Source organism: Anolis carolinensis, unplaced genomic scaffold (genome assembly GCF_035594765.1).
Source record: "Anolis carolinensis isolate JA03-04 unplaced genomic scaffold, rAnoCar3.1.pri scaffold_9, whole genome shotgun sequence".
NCBI lineage: Eukaryota > Metazoa > Chordata > Lepidosauria > Squamata > Dactyloidae > Anolis > Anolis carolinensis.
In genome coordinates, this window is record NW_026943820.1 from 18897020 (window position 1) to 18917728 (window position 20709).

Consider the following 20709-nt stretch of genomic DNA (forward strand, 5'->3'; position numbering starts at 1 on the left):
TTTTGCTTGTGGACTGACGGCTTGAATGTGTTGCTGGGCCAAGATATGGGGAGTGAACGGACACAGAGCGACCTGGACATCTTACTATCTATGGAGCTCAAGTTGCGGCTACTGGATCTGGAGAACATCCCCATCCCGGATGCCCCACCTGTCATCCCAAAGCCCCCCAGCAACTTAAACTTTTGTTATGATTTCACCCACATAGAACAGTAAGGGCTGCCTCAGCCCAGTGTCTCCTGTCAAAACATAGGTGTCTTGAGCAAATGGTACACTGCTTCTGCAAACCAGATCACAAATGTGCCATGCGCTTCCCTCTCTCCTTTTGCCTAGCCATGGGTTTCTGCATTTCCAAGTTTCCTCTAAAACTTTTTGCCATGACATCACACCAATGATGATAAAACCCTAACCTGCAAACAATTTCAAACTCTGGTTTCAGATCAGTTTTAAGATTGTAGATAGACTTTTTAATCTAGGCATCACAGCAGAATAAATTGTAGCAAACCACACTTCTCAAGAAATGGGGAGAGGAAGAAGTGAACTAACTCATGGCATGTTTTCAGGTCTTCGGTTTAAGCCTTGATATGGGCAGTGTTTCAGTTTGTAATTCTGAAATCAAAAGATTTGATTCTTTTTTTAAATTGTCAAATCTGAATGTCTGCCTATAGGTTCAATTTCCCCCCTTTGTAACGGTACCATTTCAGATATCTCAGAAGTTTGAATTTTCCTTTGATTTGTTTTTCAACTGTTTGGGAACATACGGAGATGGAGAACAGAATTTAACTGCGGTATCCATTCACTGTTTTCTACAAAGCTGTAGCTATTACAAGCACTAGGAGGCTGCAGATCCTGGGTTGCACTCTTTGAGACTTTATTCCAAGACCCACAACGTGATAGGCACACACACAGATGCTCCAAACCGATAGGGAAAGATAAATAGTTTTTGGAGTTGTCTGTATTTCACTGTTCTTTAAGGAGGTTGTTTCAATCATACAGCTCACCTATTTTATACCAAGTAAGGGAACTTAAAATCCCCATATTCATTTGTAAACTAGACATTTATCATCCCACATGTTGTTAACCTTTGACTGAAGAGTCAGCAAGATTTGGGGGACTGATCTGTCCCTGTGCTTTTCCCAGGAAGAAAATGGGCATATCCTCCACCCTGGTTTTTTGTCTCTAACCATACAGCTTCTTTCCATTTCCTTGGTTTTATTTAGCCTGAAATTCTGTTGAAATATGTTCTGCCTTTTGCTATGTTTTGCGAAGCAGAAGCTAGCACTTTACACAACTGGCTGCTTGGGAACAGTGAGCCTCATGGGTATAAGGAACAGGAGAGATAGGGAGGCAAGACACTTTATTCAAAAATGATAGCATCACTTTCAGGGATCTTTCTTTCCACAATCACATGGTATGGGGAAGTTTCTAGTGGCTCCTCTTTCAAGAATGTTTCTCTTAGGAAGCTCTTAAAAGCATGTGTCTTAGGGGGAAAATCTCTGAAAACGAATCCAACATTTTCTAGAAAACGTTCAGGACTTGTTACATGCCATTTAGTAGCCGAGACTATGTGCATTCCCTGAAACATTTCCTAAATTTTATGCCTACAGATGTTGGATTATGTGGCTGTTCAAATAATTGCTCTTACTGACACATTTCATTGTGTTTTTGTCAGGCATAGAGAAGTAGCAAGAAACTCTACTGTCAGTGAAGCTACAGCCTTGCCACTGACTACCTTGTTGGGTTCCCCAGCCTGTCAAGACTTTACCAGGCACTCCCCACATACTTCAGTCTTACTGTCACCCACAAAAGAGCTAGAAATATCTCAGGACACAGACGTTTTTGCAGATTCCCGCGATTGAGACACTCAAGACACGTACACAGTGCCCCACTGCAGCAACTCATAGAGCAGTCATGCTCAGTATTCTAGAAGGAGCCTGGGAAAATTGATTGTTTCTATTGTTTTTCGTGTGAATTCTGTAAATATATCACTTTTTTATACTCTTGGCAGTATTTGCCTCTTTGGAAAGTCCATTGCACTGGATCGACCATTTCTCTCACCTCATGTATCAATCACTTTTGTCCCATTGTACACTGACTTAAAAGGAAAGGAAACCTTCTCTCCCTCAGTTGCTTCTGTAAAGGGACTTCCCGCTCAGGTGCTTCTACTGTAACTTGTTCACTGTGGTACTGCCTTTGGGAAGGAGGCCTTAATAATTAAAAACAAAGCTAAAGGGAACAATCCTGGTTTTGGTGTTGCTTTGAATGGTGGAATCTTTGGGGTGGCTGCATCTGTCCTTCAGGAAGGAGAAATCTTAGCTTGCTATTGTCTTGCCATAGCAGTAGTTGCTCTTGGAAATATACAGTAGAGTCTCACTTATCCAAGCCTCGCTTATCCAAGCCTCTGAATTATCCAATGCATTTTTGTAGTCAATGTTTTCAATACATCATGATATTTTGGTGCTAAATTCGTAAATACAGTAATTACTACATAGCATTACTGCGTATTGAACTACTTTTTCTGTCAAATTTGTTGTATAACATGATGTTTTGGTGCTTAATTTGTAAAATCATAACCTAATTTGATGTTTAATAGGCTTTTCCTTAATCCCTCCTTATTATCCAAGATATTCGCTTATCCAAGCTTCTGCCAGCCCCGTTTAGCTTGGATAAGTGAGACTCTACTGTACTTTGATTTTAGCAGAAGCATCCAGGAGCCTCCGGTGGCCTAGGGGATAAAAGCCTTGTGATTTGAAGGTTGGGTTGCTGACCTGAAGGCTGCCAGGTTCGAATCCTACCCGGGGAGAGCGCGGATGAGCTCCCTCTATCAGCTCCATCTCCATCTGGGGACATGAGAGAAGCCTCCCACAAGGATGGTAATATATCAAAACATCCAGCGTCCCCTGGGCAACGTCCTTGCAGACGGCCAATTCTCTCACTCCAGAAGCAACTCCGGTTGCTCCTGACACAAAAAAAATAAGCATCACATTGGACTGTTAGATTTGAAATTGATAATGTTAAACTTAGGAATTTGGAGATTAATTCCTTATCTGTATTCATATTTGAAATAATTTAGAGAATAATAATGAACTGAGTATTTAAGACATTCCATTAGGGACCACTGCATAGAGATGGTATGGAGGTTGTCACTCTTGACCCTAGGGTCCCATTTGTCATAGATCCCATGAAATGGGCTTTTAAAAATTCTTTCAAAATTCCCTTACTTGAACCTATTTTTTCACCACGAGGATTAGCCTGTGAACATATGCGGACATTTCCGACTGAATCGCCATTCTCTTTCCGTCCTCCCGCTCCTAGTCATGAAGTGTGTTCCACAAAGGTCAGTGCTAGATCACATTTTGGATGGAAGAGCCTTGGACTCCAAATTTACTTTTCAGTTCTAATGATCAGAAGGGTCACTGATCTTAAAATTCAGACCTTTTAAAAACAGATAATAGAATACTTTATCAGTGCCATGGCAGTGTGTAAAATTACAGCAGAGAGAGAGCAAATGTATAGAAAATGTGAAGACTGACAACAGTAGCCTTTTCACTCTTATATTGTATGCAGAAAGGAGCTAAGCTTTACTTTTTGAATATAAAAATATCTCTTCCTTGCTTCCTGAATATGCCAGTTGGGCTCAGCATAAGCATTTCTTACTGGTTGTGTAAATTTAACACTAATAGCAGCTACTTTTAATGGCAGCTGCCATCTTGCCTTTTTGCTGATGGTTTTTGCCTTGCATCAGGTAACTCCTTTCAAGGTCAAGATAAATTTCCCCATTGAACTTGCAGCACTGGGGTGATGGCAGACTTGCTAGTGAGGCTAATACACGAAGATCATTTGAGAACAGATCTGGTTGTCTTACAGAACCACCTCCTGGTCAAGGGACCACCAGCCATTTCGCAATGATACTTTGTCCTTCCCAGCAGGAGCTGCCGGGGAAATCGGAAGCCGGCTGATGATCTAGAACTCTTTGTCTTTGTGTTCTCTGCCTCAAAGACTAATGGAAAGGTCTGCCCCTCCCACAAAACGGGACTGGATGCTAGCCTGACTCTGTAGTGGGAAGTAGGATTGGAAATGTTCAACATCTGCCATGCTAATTCGGCTGCACATGGAGACATCCAAGCTTTTTAGTTGCTGACACTCTTGACCAATAGCCTTCAGAGTCCTGCCAAAACAAAATAATCATTTATTATTTACTGACCATTTGTCCCCAAGAAAAGCCTGGCTTTGTAACAGTAATAGAATCACAGAGTTGGAAAAGACCACATCCAACCCCCTTCAGCAAGGCAGGAAAAACACAATCAAACCATTTCCAACAAATGGTCATCCAGCCTCTGCTTAAAAGCCTCCTATCACACTTCAACAGGGGCTCCTGGTGGCACAATGTGTTAAAGCACTAAGCTGCTGAACTTGTGGACCAAAGGTCCCAGGTTCAAATCCCAGGAGCGGAATGAGCACCCGCTGTTAGCCCCAGCTCCTGCCAACCTAGCAGTTCAACAACATGAAAATGTGAGTAGATCAATAGGCAGGAAGGTAACTGCGCTCCATGCAGTCATGCCGGCCACATGAACTTGGAGGTGTCGGCGGACAACGCCAGCTCTTCGGCTTAGAAATGGAGATGAGCAACAACCCCCAGAGTCGGTCAAGACTGGACTTAACATCAGGGGAAAACGTTTACCTTTACCTATCACACATCAAGGCAGAAATTGCACCACTGAACAGCTCTTATGTTCAGGAAATTCTCCTAATGTTCAGGTGGAATCTCTTTCCATGTCACTTGAACCCATTGTTCCATTGAATCCTAGTCTCCAGGGCAGCAAAAGGAAGCCTGTTCCTTATGACAGCCTTTCAGATATTGGTAATAATAATAATCATAATAATAATGTTATTTTTGTACCAAGCCTCCATCTCCCTGAAGGGACTTGGAGCAGCTTACACGTGACACAAAGTGTCTAAAACAATGCATAAAATAAACACAACAGTACAATACAAAAAATAAAACCAATAGCATATAAAACAACAATTTAAACTCAGAACGCCCAATAACCTATGGTGATAACTACCGTAAAAACGTGGCCAAACTGTAAACCGGAGCAAGGGAATGGGATAGCGCAAATTGTAGCTAAGGAACAAGGGCATGGGATGAAAGTGCAGTGCTGTGTCATTAATTGCGGATCATTGGGGCTAGCCATTCTCAAAGGCTTGTTTAAACATCCAAGTCTTCAAACGATATATGGCGATCATGTTTCCTCTCAACCTTCCCTTCTGCAGGCTAAACAGAGCCAGCTCTTTCAGCTGCTCCTAAGAGGGATTCATGGTCTCCAGACCTTTGATCATTTTAGTTGCCCTCCTCTGGACACCTTCCAGCTTGTCAATATCCTTCTTGATTTGTGGTACCGATTTGGACACAGTTGATTCCAAGTGAGGTATGCCCAAGGCAGAACAGAGGGCCACAATGACTTCTCTTGGTCTAGATGAGTGTTTCTCAACCTGTGGGTCTCCGGGTGTTTTGGCCTACAACTCCCAGAAATCCCAGCCAGTTTACCAGCTGTGTTGTCGAAGGCTTTCATGGCCGGGATCACAGGGTTGTTGTCTGTCTTTCAGGCTGTGTGGCCGTGTTCCAGAAGCATTCTCTCCTGACGTTTCACCCACATCAATGGCAGGCATCCTCAGAGGTTGTGAGGTATGGGTTGTGAGTTTACCAGCTGTTAGGATTTCTGAGAGTTGAAGGCCAAAACATCTAGGGACCCACAGGTTGAGAAACACTTATCTAGACACTATCCTACTGATGTAGCCCAAAAATCCCATTAGCTTTTTAAGCTAATGCATCACATTGTTGGCTCATGTTCTACTTGTTGTCTACTAAGACTCCAAGATCCTGCTCACAAATGGACTGTTACTGAACCAAGTGCCACTCATCCTGTATCTGTGCATTACATTTTTTTTTACCTAAGTGTAATATCCTATATTTCTCCCTGTTGAAATCATTTCGTTAGTTTTGCTCTCCAAAGGTCTAACTACTAATCATATCATTTCCTCTACCTGCTAACAAAACCCATGCTGGTAACCTTTGGATTCTGCAGTGCTCCTTACCAGGTTGTTAACTGGTTGCAGCCGGAAAGAATGAGATGCTGAAGCCTGGGCAGAGAGCCAGCTGCCTCTATAAAGCCCTTATCTGTCAGGTTCACACAATGATTCAGGGACAGATGTTCCAAGCTCCGGCAGTGGCGTGCAACGGCGAGAAGGCTGTTGTCTGTGATGTTGGGCATGAGGCTGAGGGACAGACGACGGAGTTCAGGGAATCTGATCACCTGGAAGGAAAGACAGAACAATGCTACCAGGGAAAATAATCTGAATGTTAGGGGGATTTTTTTGGCTGGACACAGGACACCCATAGTTCCCATAGCATTATTCAGAACAGTTGAACCCACACCTTCTGCTGTCATTATGCTCATCTCACAAAGTGTGGCACTGTTGCACATCACAACCACTGCCCAAGAGCCACGCTGCTTGCTTCCCTTAAATCCAGCTTTGACAAAACTCCTTTCCTAGGAATATATCTGTTGTGTGAAGCCATAGTTCTAAACTGCATTGTTTTAAGTTCATTCATGATGTTCAAGTCCCAACAAGAATCTAGCCAAAACAAAACAAAACTTTGCCACTAAGATGATCCTGCCAAACATTACCTTTTTTCACTAGAGCTCAGAAACTTTCTCAGCTCACTGGAGAATTTTTCAAAGTGTACCCTGTACCTTCCAAATTGCCAACTATTTAAAAATCGAAATGCCAAAACACTTTAGGGAGGTATTTACTCGAGCTAGATTTGATCAGCTTGATACAATGGTTAGATATGGGAGATTCAACAACATCCCTTATAACCAACGATTCTGTATCTGTGGAGCACCTGAAATTGAGGATTTAGCACATATATTATTTGACTGTAAATTGTATCAGAAGGTGAGAGATTTGTTTCTTGGTCCATATATCTAACGGACAATGCACTTGGAATCGCACATCAGAACAACGTACTTTATGTGCGGTCAAGATCCAAAAATAACATATAAAACGGCTCTGTACTTGAGTAAGACAATACGATTGAGATCCACATATGTGGGGCTGATAGGGGTAAACTGTAGGGGTGACAATGACATATGATGTACACACCCAGTTTTATTATATTTATTTATTGTATGGTTACAAGTGTTTTATTTAATATTTGTATAGAATGTAACCAGGTCTTTTCGAGCCTGGTTGTTTGGCTTGGTACTTTGATATGGCCTAAGGGCTAATCAATAAAATGTCCTTCTTCGAAGTGTACTCCAGAAAAGAAACATCCCCAAGCTCTGGATCTTTCCATTGGTGACTTATTGCTGTGTGCCTTCAAGTCACTTCTGACTTACGCAAACTTATCATGGCATTTCCTTGGCAAGATTTGTTGAGAAGAGGTTGAGGAAGTATGACTTGCCCAAAGTAACCCACTGGGTTTCCATGGCCAAGTGTGGATTCAGACTATGGTCGCCCAATGCTCAAATCTCTACACCACAATGGCTGTCCACAGATGGCAAATGTAGTGTGCAAACCTTGGCTATGCTCCTGTCCGTCAGATTCCCACAAGCCGTTAGGTCAAGCTCTTGCAAATGGGTTAAGGCACTCAAAGAGGCTTGGCGCTTTTCTTGGACAGTGTGCTTGGCAAAGTCAATGAGAATCTGATCCTCCTGCTCCAGATCTTGCGGAGGTGGCTGGAAGAAGCCCAGGTTGCCAAAGTTCCTGCTGAATTTTGGGCCTGCATCCTTCTGTCAAGGCAATAGAAATTTTTAGCATTTTGGAAAAGAAATATAATGCTGCGTTTCATCTAAAAACAAGAACATGGCCCAATTTTCCCACAATAATAATTGAGTCAAGATATGTTCTGGACAGGAAGGTGGGAAGTGATGCTATGCTAATAAAGCATTTATGAATTTTGTGGGGTTCATGTTGGTGCCCATGTTGTCCTTCACTGTCACTGATGGGTAAGGCACTCACAGGGGGGAATCATTGTTGTACATTTAACTCCTTGAGTGGATTTCCAACCCACCATAAAGCTGTTGGGAAAGCTCAGAAAAATATTTCTCCTGTCAGAGGAAACAAAAGCACTGATTTAAGAGAGAGCAGATTCTCACTATGGACTCCCTTGGAGAACAGGAAGCGGAAGATGCTTCTTTTCAATAGCACCATCATGATCATTCATTAATACTGACACCAGCATTCTGAGTAGAGATGTTTCTTCTTGAATGAATAAGCTCAGAAATTTTCTTCCTGTTCCAGGAAAATTTGGAAACTACATATCATGTTTCCCCGAAAATAAGACAGTGTCTTATATTAATTTTTGCTCCCAAAGATGTGCTAGGTCTTATTTTCATGGGATGTCTTATTTTTCCATGAAGAATTCACATTTATTGTTGAACAAAAAAATAAGCATTTATTATATACTGTACAGTAGTTGTCATCACAAACCAACATAACCAGACAAACTATCAATAATTTCTTGTTACTACCATTATTTCCATATACAACTGGTGTGTACATTTACCAATCTTGCATGCTCTGGTGTTCTGTTTGGTGAGTGCCAGGCATGCTTTCAAACTAAAACTTTGCCAGGTCTTACTTTCAGAGGAGGCCTTATATTTAGCAATTCAGCAAAACCTCTACTAGGTCTTATTTTCAGGGGATGTCTTATTTTCGGTGAAACGGGGTAGTTGACAAAGGCTAACTGCATGTTTGAGCTCATTCTGCGCAAGATTCACACATCGATCCTACCAAAAATTCATTTGCAAATTTTGCACAGACTAAGTCCTAAACTGACTTTCATCAGTCCAGGATTCTTCTTGTCAGTATTTCTCAACACACTGAAAATGTGTTTTTCTGCAAGTTTTTGAATATTTTCAAATATTATTTCCATCTGCAAGTGTGAGCGCATAGCATTTCTTCTCCCCACTATCTCACAGTTGCCACAAAAGCACATGTGTGTATTTCGCACCTTTGCAACATGTTCACGCTCCTCTTGGGATTCCTCAATCCCCAATAGGCCCCAATCTGTCAATTCTTTGCACCAGGCCAAACGCAGGACTGTCAAGAGCAAGAGGTGGGAAGCAATGGCTTGGACACTTCTGTTGCCAAGCGACACACAGGATGAGAGATCCAGAACCCGAAGGCTCTTGCTCAAGGTTTCAGCCAGGGAGAGGATTGAACTTTCCTGTAGAAGAGGGAAAAACAGGCTGTTTTATTTATTCTGCTTAGTTAAGTAGTCCTGAGATCTTGTGTTACATCAAGTCAGAACGGTAACACATCTAAGACCAATACTGTACACCTGGAATGGGAGAAGTGTTCTATGGGAATGAAGAGTAATTGTGTTCCTCCAGATTTTACTGAAGAGCAATTCTGATCACCCCTTAATCACTGGTTCAATTTAATAGGAGCTGCAGTCCAGGAGTATCTGTGGGAATCACGAAGTATTCTCTTCTCTAAAGGGTGAGGTGGAAATTTTGCCCACATCTGCTATTCAATCGGAACAGAGAGAGATTGTTGCCAGTCAATACAGCACGGTGGTTAGAATACCGGTAGGAAATCTATGGCCCTCTAAATTAGTTTGGACTTTATTTTCCACCAGCACCAACCAGAATGGATCAGTGATCAGAGATGATAGGAACTGGAGCACATGAAAATCTGGAAGATCAGAAGATACTAATCCTGGATTAGAAAGTCTGACTAGGAGGCTTTGGTTCAAATCCTCACTAAATCATGGCTCATTGGTGGCCTTGGGCGAACGTTGCTGTTGCGCCCCAACCATGGGAACACCTTTTCACCCAGACACCATGCAGGGACAAGAGAATCCACTAAGTAAAGTTTATTTATTTATTTTTTTCCCCTGTGTCAGGAGCGATTTGAGAAACTGCAAGTTGCTTCTGGTGTGAGAGAATTGGCCATCTGCAAGAACGCTGCCCAGGGGACGCCCAGATGTTTTGATGTTTTTATCACCCTTGTGGGAGGCTTCTCTCATGTTCCCGCATGGAGCTGGAGCTGATAGAGGGAGCTCATCCACACTCTCCCCGGGTAGGATTCGAACCTGGCAGCTTTCAGATCAGCAACCCAACCTTCAAGCCACGAGGCTTTAATCTACTACGCCACCGGGGGCTCCTATAGTAAAGTTTATTAAGAAAAATATAAAAGGTAAGAAACACAATAAAAAATCCAAAAGACAAATCCAGAAACTCCAAAGTTGCTGAGTATAAGTGACTATCAGTCTCATGAATCAAACCACAGGAATTCATAAACTTGGAACTTCACTTTGAGTCAATACTTTGAGTCAATACAGTGACACAAGCAAACTCCAAACACTTGATCAAAGTTATATCCAGAACCTGAGAACAAAACAGAGAATAAACTAGACCAAAAACCATGAAGACATGAACAGGACTTAAAATCCAGAAACCTGAACACTTGAAACATGGCCATAGAACTAAAGAGTGGTTCTCACTTGAAATGCAACATTGTTCTCACAAAGAACGGTCTGCTTGGAGCCCACTTAAAAGCCTCAATTCCCTCCCATGACATCACTCCTCGTTCACCTGGTTCTTTGTTGCTTGGGAAAAGCGAGTCTGTCTCTCTTTCACACTCTCGCAGCACAGCTACAGCTGCTCTGACCTAGGGAGAAACTCACACTCCCCACATTCCTCTCAGGAGCAAGAAAATTCTGGCAGATTCTTATGGGAACAGATTTCACTTTCTCTAACATCCTGAGAACTATCAGGAGATTCACTAACACATCTCTCCATGCCACTTCCATCCCGCAAAACCCTCTCCTGAGACCTCACAAAACCCCCTTCCTCATCCTCTCAAGCATCTGATTCTTCACAAACCACAACAGTTGCTTCCCTACTTGGTAGGGTTGCCGTGAGGATAAAATTGGAGGGGACAGAGAATTAAGCACATCACCTTGAGCTCTATTGTCAAAAGGTATGATATGGTCATACAGTAGAGTCTCACTTATCCAACATAAACGGGCCGGCAGAATGTTGGATAAGCGAATATGTTGGATAATAAGGAGGCATTAAGGAAAAGCCTATTAAACATCAAATTAGGTTATGATTTTACAAATGAAGCACCAAAACATCATGTTAGACAACAAATTTGGCAGAAAAAGTAGTTCAATACGCAGTAATGCTATGTAGTAATTACTGTATTTATGAATTTAGCACCAAAATATCACTATATATTGAAAACATTGACTACAAAAATGCATTGATAATCCAGAATGTTGGATAAGCGAGTGTTGGATAAGTGAGACTCTACTGTACCTGCTGCTTTTCAGACCTAAAACTGAGCTAGGGAAATTGCAATTCTCAATGTGTTTTTGAAACACAAATTCAATCATCTTTCACCATTGGCCATACTGGTCAAGACTGATGGGAACTGGAATCTAATATTTGGAATTTACCTGTAGTAAATAGCAGAAGGCAGCATTCAGGGAAACCAGTTTGGGCCGTTCTTTGGCAGTACTAAGAGATTTCGCTAGTTCACCACAGCTCACAAGACTACATTCAGATACATCCAGTCTTTGGAGATGCTTCAATTGTGAGATCTTTTGGAAACCAGCTTCAGTTACACGCGGGAGCTTCCCTAAACACAAGCATCGGAGGCCTGGGAGCCGGGAGCAGATGGTCAGGACGGCTTGGTCAGACAGCTCAGAGCAACCACTGAAGTCCAAGGTGGTTAAGTGGGGTTGGTGCTGGCACAGGATGCTCACAGTTTCGTTGGTCAGATCACGACAGGCTTGCAGCACCATCCCTTCCAGGTGCAGATTTTCTACTTGGGCCAGGGACCTCATCGCTTGGCTTGAGATGCTGGTTCCACTCAAGTCCAAAGTTTTCATGCTGCTGGCTCGCCTGCGCAGGAACTGCAGGAGGTTGCGGAAAGATAACAGAACTGAGGAGTTGTAGTTGGTGGAGCCATAGTAAGCGTCAAACTCAAAGGTAATGTGGCAGCGAGCAAGGGAGAGCTTTTCCAGGTGCAGAGACCAGTTAGTTAAGCGATTGAAGGTAATGTCAGACAAGTATCGTAAACCAGACAAGTTCAGCTCCTGCAAGTTCGCTAGAGACTCCTGGGCTTTCAGGTAATTCTCTTCTTTGGAAAGCAGGGTCCCGGACATAAAGAGGCTGTTGCAGCCACTTAGATCCAAGGCTGTGAGGCACGGGCAGGCCAGGAGGAGCTCCTCAAAGCTGGTCTCTGTCAGACTACTCCCATGGAGGCACAAACTGAGCACATGTGGCCCCAGGTGGTTGGCGACATACCTGACAACATCGCGAGAGGTGGAAGAACCATCCAGGTTTGTCATCTTGACATTGCCTACATGTCTCTGGGCCAAACTCTTAATGGTCCTCAGTGAGGCAGAGCTAGCAGGAATGTTGTACAAGAGGTTCTCCTAGGATTGAACAGGAGTGGAAATATAACAACAATTGTAATAGTAATAATAATAATAATATAGGAACCCCTCATGGTGCAGCAGATTAAAGCACTGTGCTCCTGAACTTGGTGACCAAAAGGTCGGGGTTCAAATCTGGGGAGCAGGGTGAGCTCCCATTGTTAGTTCCAGCATCTGTCAACCTAGCAGTTTGAAAACATGCAAATGTGAGTAGATCAATAGGTACTGCTCCAGCGGAAAGGTAATGGAGCTCCATGCAGTCATGGTGCCACATGACCTTGGAGGTGTCTACGGGAAACACCGGATCTTCAGCTTAGAAATGGAAATGAGCACCAGCTCCCAGAATCGGACACAATTAGATGTAATGTCAGGGGAAAATCTTTACTTTTACCCTTTAATAATAATACAGTAGTAGTAGTAGTAGTAGTAGTAGTAGTAGTAGGTGTCTATGGACAACGCCGGCTCTTCGGCTTAGAAATGGAGATGAGCACCAACCCCCAGAGTTGGTCACGACTGGACTTAACGTCAGGGGAAAACCTTTACCTTTTTACCTTAGTAGTAGCTTGAGGTAGGATACAACACAGTCATAACATATCAACATAAAATACATACAACAAAATACATATATCAAAGCACAGGTACAAAGATCAACATATAGGGGCAATAGAATGTAAATCCAAAACATATGATACAAAGTTGACTGGGTAGATCTGCTGGAAGAGATGTGTCTTAAATTCCAGCAGTTCATTTAGCTGTGGAATCTTTTCCAGCAGGTCATTCCACAGCTGATGAATCCCGTTCCTTCCCTAATAATGGGACTCAGGATGGTTTACAAATTATTAAAATCTATTTTCTTGTAATCATTCTCCCAAAAAGCATACATTATGTAAACCCTTGAAGCCCTGAGATTGAAAAGTTACATTTTTGAATCATCTATCCAAAATTTTGTAGTCACCACAGCCCCTGAGAAATTATGGGAACTGTAATCCAAAATATAATTTTCCTAATCTCTTGCCAATATTCCCAATATTTGCATACATATAAATTTAAGTATGGTTTAGCTTTATGTCTGAAAGGGATCAACAACTTTCCAGCAGAGCACCATCACATAAATACAGAAATCATGATTAAATTGGCTAAAACAAAAGATTGCTACCTGACGAAGGGACTCTTGAGCAGCCGAATACCAGAGCTGGTTTACCAGAGATGCCTCTTTCCTGTCGGGGATGGGCAAGAAGCTTAAAATATAGGCAATAATCTGGAAAAAGAAAATGTTTGTTTCAATTGCAACCTTTATTCAGCAGTAGGAGGCACTGGTTTATATCAAGGACATTACAAGCATGTGACTCTTAGCAGAAAAAAAACCATCCTGGTATTAAAGTAAGGAGACTTACAGCAACAAGAGAAACCTAGTAAGATTCATGGATTCAAATCAAGATTTCTATATTCTTTCCAGAACATGCACAGATACCAACTTGCAAAACCAGAGGATTTTTCTTTTCTGGAAACATAATATCTTTTGTTCACGCTGGCCGGAGAAATTGTTTGAGCAATGGCTAGCAATCATTGGGTGGAACAATATTGGGTTGCTGTGAGTTTTCCCAGGCTGTTTGGCCATGTTCTAGAAGCATTCTCTCCTGACGTTTCACCCATATCTATGGTAGGCATCCTCAGAGGATTTGAAGTCTGTTGGAAACTAGGAAAGTGGGGTTTATATATCTGTGGAATAATGTCCAGAGTGGGAGAAAGAACTCTTGTCTGTTTGAGGCAAGTGTAAATGTTGCAATTGGCCACCTTGATTAGCATTGCATAGCCTTGCAGCTTCAAACCTTGGCTGCTTCCTGCCCCCCCCCCCACCCCCCCGGTGGGGATCCTTTGTTGGGAGGTGTTAACTGGCCCTGATTGTTCCCTGTCTGGAATTCCCCTGTGTTCTGAGTGGCTCGCACATTAATTGTACCCAGGGTCATAAAACAGACAGATCTTCATATCCGCTGACTTTTGTTTCCTTTCCCACAAAACCCAGAGCAAGTGATCTTTATTATATGCTAATAAAACTTCCTAGTTCCTGGTAATTTGTCACTGCATGGCCTGGCGTCTATCTGTTCAATCTGTATTTGTCCATGTTCTACAGTCTACAGGATACACATGGAATATTATAGCTAAATAAGTAACGGTTATGACACAGAGCATCTGATCTGCTAAGATGAAATTCACCAGTTTGCCTGCCCACTCCGCCCTGCACAAGGAATCTAACAGAGATATAAACTGATTGGTTGGATACTAAGAGCTCTTATGACACAGGGCAGAGCATTAATATTTCAATAAATAAATATGAGCGTGATAAGATAGACATGAAAGGTGAGCAAACAGTGTTGGATGATTTCTAGCACTATCAAAAGAGGAGGCAGCTGTAACTGTATCCAGTTGTAAACAAAAAAGCAAAGCCTTTGGTCTGTGCCAAGTTCGACACCCATCTGAAAAAAGAAAAGTTACTAAAGTCAAGGTCATGCAGACAACCACCTTGGCAGGAAACATGCATATAGAAAAACACACACACACAAACACACACACAGAGGATATAGGAATTAGCCAATTGTAAGATATAGAGTTGGCCAATTAGCAGAATGCATGTGCTAAACAAAAGGGTATTTAAAAGTCTTACATATAAAAGTTCAGTAGAACTCGCTAGCTTTGTTCCTAGCACCATGTGACTCCTTCAATGAAAATTAAAAGTAAAGTTCATGTTTTCCCCTTCCTAACTTGCATCTTTATTGGCTTGAGGACCTGTGCAGCGTCAGGGCGTCAAGCATTCAGGTGACAGAAAATCGAACCTAGTATTTTGTATAAGGCGCAATATATAATATATAATGCAATTAAAAATGCATTTTTGTCCTGGGTTATGAATGTCATTTCCTAATTGGTTCTATCATAAAAACATGGAAAAAGTTAAATTGCAAAAACTTTGTTTGGGCGGCAGGGATATCCTACAGCACATTTTGCTCTAGTTTTTCAATGAATATCTCACAGGATCTCAGCCAATTCAACATAGTTTGTGGCAGCTACAAAACGAACCATTTGTTTCATTTGAGAAAATGCTGTACTTGCAGAGCTCAGATGGTGTTGTATTTTGGCACTGATGTTGGTTTTGTGGAGAGGTAGAAGAAAAGGTCAACGTTTTCTAGCGTCACACCACTGAGCTTTATTTCTGGCCTTGCAGAGGGATTGGTTGGTGCCTTTTGGTGATAGAGCACTTTAGTTTTCTCTATGTTCAGTGAGAGGCCACGCTTTTCACGTACTCCTGCGAAGGTGTTTGTAAAGTAGCTTGGAGGTCTTCCTCTGAATGAGCACAGACTACCTTATCATCAGCATATTGGGGTTCTATATCATATGTTGTTGTGACCTTACTTTTGGCTTTCAGTCTGCTGAGGTTGAAGAGCTTGCAGTTCAACAAAAACTAGAGGGTGATGTCATTCTCACCCCTGGCCTAAACAAAGGTCATTTAGACCCACAAAAACTTCCTAGGTAAGTTTACACCAAATAACAAAACCTTGTACACTTTTGTGTTTACAAAACCTGTTCCATCCCAGGTACCATGTCTGTCTCTGTGTACATGGGTTATATTTTTAACGTTGTCTAATTACCCTCTCGAAGTCTTTCTAAGCCTTAACAAACTAAGATTACAGGAAGCACGACGAGACCTCAGAAACGTGAGTACTATAAAGACTTGTGTTTATTTTCTGGTGGTCCCCAACAAGCCTGGCATAGTTCCCCAATTCCGCAATTTAAACACATTAGTACTACATAATAAATGCTCCGAAGTTATTGATGATGGTGGATATTTTCAGTCTGTATTCTTAACTTTCTCTCTAGGCAAGTAGACAAGGCCGTGTAAAGCCACAACTCCTATAATTCTGTAAATACTTAGTCATAGCAGCTAAAGTGGTGCCAAAGTGCATTAATTATACAGTGTAGATGCACTGTTGTGTTCAGTGAAGAGCTCGGCTTTCACGCATAATACTGTTGTGGGGAGGGGGGGTATATATTTCCGCAAGTGGGCCTTAATATTGTTTATTTATATCCTACTTTTTCTCTCAGCAAAGGAGAGTATTTTAATACAATTTAACATCCAAAAATAGTCAAACATTAAAATAGAATTAAACAATGGCATGAATTACAATTAACTGTTAAAAAGTCTTAAATCTGATTAGGAAAGTATTCATATTAGTGTCCAGTTCCTTCTTCTTCAGCCTCTGGATTCAAATACCCAAAATCTGAATGCTCCCTCTCTATTTCCAGCTATGACAGTTAGAATCACAGAATAATAGAGTTGAAAGAGACCACATGGGTTTTGCTCGAGCCATGGCAGGCATCCTCAGAGGTTGTGAGGTCTGTTGGAAACTAGGCAAGAGGGGTTTAGGCATTGAGTGTTTGCCTATTTATTGTAAGCCGCCTTGAGTCCCCCCCTGGGGAGAAAGGCGGGGTAAAAATGATGTAAATAAAAATAAATACCCTGTTTCCCCGAAAATAAGACATTCCCGGAAAATAAGACCTAGTAGAAGTTTTGCTGAATTGCTAAATATAAGGCCTCCCCCGAAAGTAAGACCTAGCAAAGTTTTTGTTTGGAAGTATGTCTGGCGCCCGCCAAACAAAACACCAGAGCATGCAGGATTGGTACATGTACATACCAGTTGTACATGGAAATAATGGTAATAACAAGAAATTCTTGATAGGATTCACAGTTTGATTATGCTGGTTTGTGATGACAACTACTGTACAGTATATAATAAATGTTCATTTTTTAGTTCAACAATAAATGTGAATTCTTCTTCATGGAAAAATAAGACATCCCCTGAAAATAAGACCTAGCACATCTTTGGGAGCAAAAATTAATATAAGATGCTGTCTTATTTTCGGGAAAATAGGGTAAATAAATATACCTGTGGAATAATGAGCAGGGTGGGAGAAAGAACTCTTGTCTGCTTGAGGCAAGTGTGAATGTTACAATAGGCGAGCCTGATTAGCAGGAAGCAGCCAGGCTTTGAAGCTGCAAGGCTATTCAGTGCTAATCAAGCTGGCCAGTGGCAACATTCACACTTGCCTCCCAACACACAAGAGTTCTTTCTCCCGTCCTAGACCTTCTGCAGATATATAAACCCCACTTGACTAGTTTCCAAAAGACCTCGCAACCTCTGAGGATGCCTGCCATAGATGCGGGAGAAACGTCAGGAGGGAATGCTTCTGGAACATGGCCCTACAGCAAGGTAGTGATTCCGGCGATGAAAGCCTTCGACAACACAATGATAATGATGACAACATCAGGGAATAATGATAATAACAAGCAGCCTCACCTCAACGGGTAACCTCCAGCTCTCCATCGCGGGCAAAAGTGAAAGCCGCTTCTCTGCCTCGAGGGCACGGCCCCGCCCCCGCAGCCAGGATCTCTATGGCGACGGCGCGGAGCCAGCTGGGAATGGTAGTCCGCGACAAAGCGGATGCGCCTCCTGATGGCGTCATCGTCTCCGCGCCGGAAGTCTCAATGTGCTGAGTTGGTGGAGGGTTCTTCGCTCGCTTGTTGAGGAGAGCTCATTATGGCGGTGAGTCTGAGGGAAGCTTTCCGGCTCTTCAGGCGCCTCAGTGCCGGCCAATTTACAGTGGCTTTAAAGCAGGCCTGGGCAAACTTAGCCTCTCCGACCAGGTGTTTTGGACTTCAGCTCCCATCATTCCTCACAGCCTCAGGCCCCTTCCTTTTCCCCCTCAGCCGCTTAAGCGGCTGAGGGGGAAAAGGAAGGGGCCTGAGGCTGTGAGGAATGATGGGAGCTGAAATCCAAAACACCTGGTCGGAGGGCCCAAGAATGCCCAAGCACCAGAGGCCTGAGGCTGTTAGGAATGATGGGAGCTGAAGTCCAAAACACCTGGAGGGAGGGCCCAAGAGTGCCCAGGCACCAAGGGAAGAGGCCTGAGGCTGTTAGGAGTGATGGGAGCTGAAGTCCAAAACACCTGGTCGGAGGGCCCAAGAGTGCCCAGGCACCAGAGGCCTGAGGCTGTTAGGAATGATGGGAGCTGAAGTCCAAAACACCTGGAGGGAGGGCCCAAGAATGCCCAGGCATCAGAGGCCTGAGGCTGTTAGGAATGATGGGAGCTGAAGTCCAAAACACCTGGAGGGAGGGCCCAAGAATGCCCAAGCACCAGAGGCCTGAGGCTGTTAGGAATGATGGGAGCTGAAGTCCAAAACACCTGGAGGGAGGGCCCAAGAGTGCCCAGGCACCAAGGGAAGAGGCCTGAGGCTGTTAGGAGTGATGGGAGCTGAAGTCCAAAACACCTGGTCGGAGGGCCCAAGAGTGCCCAGGCACCAGAGGCCTGAGGCTGTTAGGAATGATGGGAGCTGAAGTCCAAAACACCTGGAGGGAGGGCCCAAGAATGCCCAGGCATCAGAGGCCTGAGGCTGTTAGGAATGATGGGAGCTGAAGTCCAAAACACCTGGAGGGAGGGCCCAAGAATGCCCAGGCATCAGAGGCTGTTAGGAATGATGGGAGCTGAAGTCCAAAACACCTGGAGGGAGGGCCCAAGAATGCCCAGGCATCAGAGGCCTGAGGCTGTTAGGAATGATGGGAGCTGAAGTCCAAAACACCTGGAGGGAGGGCCCAAGAATGCCCAGGCATCAGAGGCCTGAGGCTGTTAGGAATGATGGGAGCTGAAGTCCAAAACACCTGGAGGGAGGGCCCAAGAATGCCCAGGCATCAGAGGCCTGAGGCTGTTAGGAATGATGGGAGCTGAAGTCCAAAACACCTGGAGGGAGGGCCCAAGAATGCCCAGGCATCAGAGGCCTGAGGCTGTTAGGAATGATGGGAGCTGAAGTCCAAAACACCTGGAGGGAGGGCCCAAGAATGCCCAGGCATCAGAGGCCTGAGGCTGTTAGGAATGATGGGAGCTGAAGTCCAAAACACCTGGAGGGAGGGCCCAAGAATGCCCAGGCATCAGAGGCCTGAGGCTGTTAGGAATGATGGGAGCTGAAGTCCAAAACACCTGGAGGGAGGGCCCAAGAATGCCCAGGCATCAGAGGCCTGAGGCTGTTAGGAATGATGGGAGCTGAAGTCCAAAACACCTGGAGGGAGGGCCCAAGAATGCCCAGGCATCAGAGGCTGTTAGGAATGATGGGAGCTGAAGTCCAAAACACCTGGAGGGAGGGCCCAAGAATGCCCAGGCATCAGAGGCTGTTAGGAATGATGGGAGCTGAAGTCCAAAACACCTGGAGGGAGGGCCCAAGAATGCCCAGGCATCAGAGGCCTGAGGCTGTTAGGAATGATGGGAGCTGAAGTCCAAAACACCTGGAGGGAGGGCCCAAGAATGCCCAAGCACCAGAGGCCTGAGGCTGTTAGGAATGATGGGAGCTGAAGTCCAAAACACCTGGAGGGAGGGCCCAAGAGTGCCCAGGCACCAGAAGCCTGAGGCTGTTAGGAGTGATGGGAGCTGAAGTCCAAAACACCTGGAGGGAGGGCCCAAGAGTGACCAGGCACCAGAGGCCTGAGGCTGTTAGGAATGATGGGAGCTGAAGTCCAAAACACCTGGAGGGAGGGCCCAAGAGTGCCCAGGCATCAGAGGCCTGAGGCTGTTAGGAATGATGGGAGCTGAAGTCCAAAACACCTGGAGGGAGGGCCCAAGAGTGACCAGGCACCAGAGGCCTGAGGCTGTTAGGAATGATGGGAGCTGAAGTCCAAAACACCTGGAGGGAGGGCCCAAGAGTGACCAGGCACCAGAGGCCTGAGGCTGTTAGGAATGATGGGAGCTGAAGACCAAAACACCTGGAGGGAGGGCCCAAGAGTGCCCAGGCACCAGAGGCCTGAGGCTGTTAGGAATGATGGGAGCTGAAGTCCAAAACACCTGGAGGGAGGGCCCAAGAATGCCCAGGCATCAGAGGCCTGAGGCTGTTAGGAATGATGGGAGCTGAAGTCCAAAACACCTGGAGGGAGGGCCCAAGAATGCCCAGGCATCAGAGGCCTGAGGCTGTTAGGAATGATGGGAGCTGAAGTCCAAAACACCTGGAGGGAGGGCCCAAGAATGCCCAGGCATCAGAGGCCTGAGGCTGTTAGGAATGATGGGAGCTGAAGTCCAAAACACCTGGAGGGAGGGCCCAAGAATGCCCAGGCATCAGAGGCCTGAGGCTGTTAGGAATGATGGGAGCTGAAGTCCAAAACACCTGGAGGGAGGGCCCAAGAATGCCCAGGCATCAGAGGCCTGAGGCTGTTAGGAATGAT

The 20709-nt window shown here is 44.2% G+C and overlaps 3 protein-coding genes across 4 annotated transcripts in view; 2 read left to right on the forward strand and 1 right to left on the reverse strand.

Moving 5' to 3' along the window:
- Nucleotides 1-2236, forward strand: part of elmo3 (engulfment and cell motility 3) — a 49017-nt gene extending 46781 nt beyond the window's left edge. For both annotated transcript variants that reach the window (XM_016996214.2, XM_016996215.2), the window contains one exon: nt 1-2236. In XM_016996214.2, coding sequence (XP_016851703.2) covers nt 1-213 — 213 coding nt within the window. In that variant the 3' untranslated portion in view covers nt 214-2236.
- LOC100557310 (F-box and leucine-rich repeat protein 13) lies at nt 1338-17940 on the reverse strand. Its single transcript, XM_008117659.3, has 7 exons — nt 17806-17940; nt 13614-13715; nt 11474-12457; nt 9017-9232; nt 7581-7793; nt 6094-6311; nt 1338-4165 (listed from the first exon to the last, which is right to left on the reverse strand). Exons 1-7 carry the CDS (start codon nt 17830-17832, stop codon nt 3991-3993), a joined length of 1935 nt encoding a protein of 644 aa, XP_008115866.1. The 5' UTR covers nt 17833-17940; the 3' UTR covers nt 1338-3990.
- The window catches only part of tmem208 (transmembrane protein 208), a 12397-nt gene continuing 9606 nt past the window's right edge, over nt 17919-20709 (forward strand). Inside the window, exon 1 of the mRNA XM_062961711.1 lies at nt 17919-18051. Coding sequence (XP_062817781.1) covers nt 18046-18051 — 6 coding nt within the window. The 5' untranslated portion in view covers nt 17919-18045. The remainder of the gene's footprint in view (nt 18052-20709) is intronic.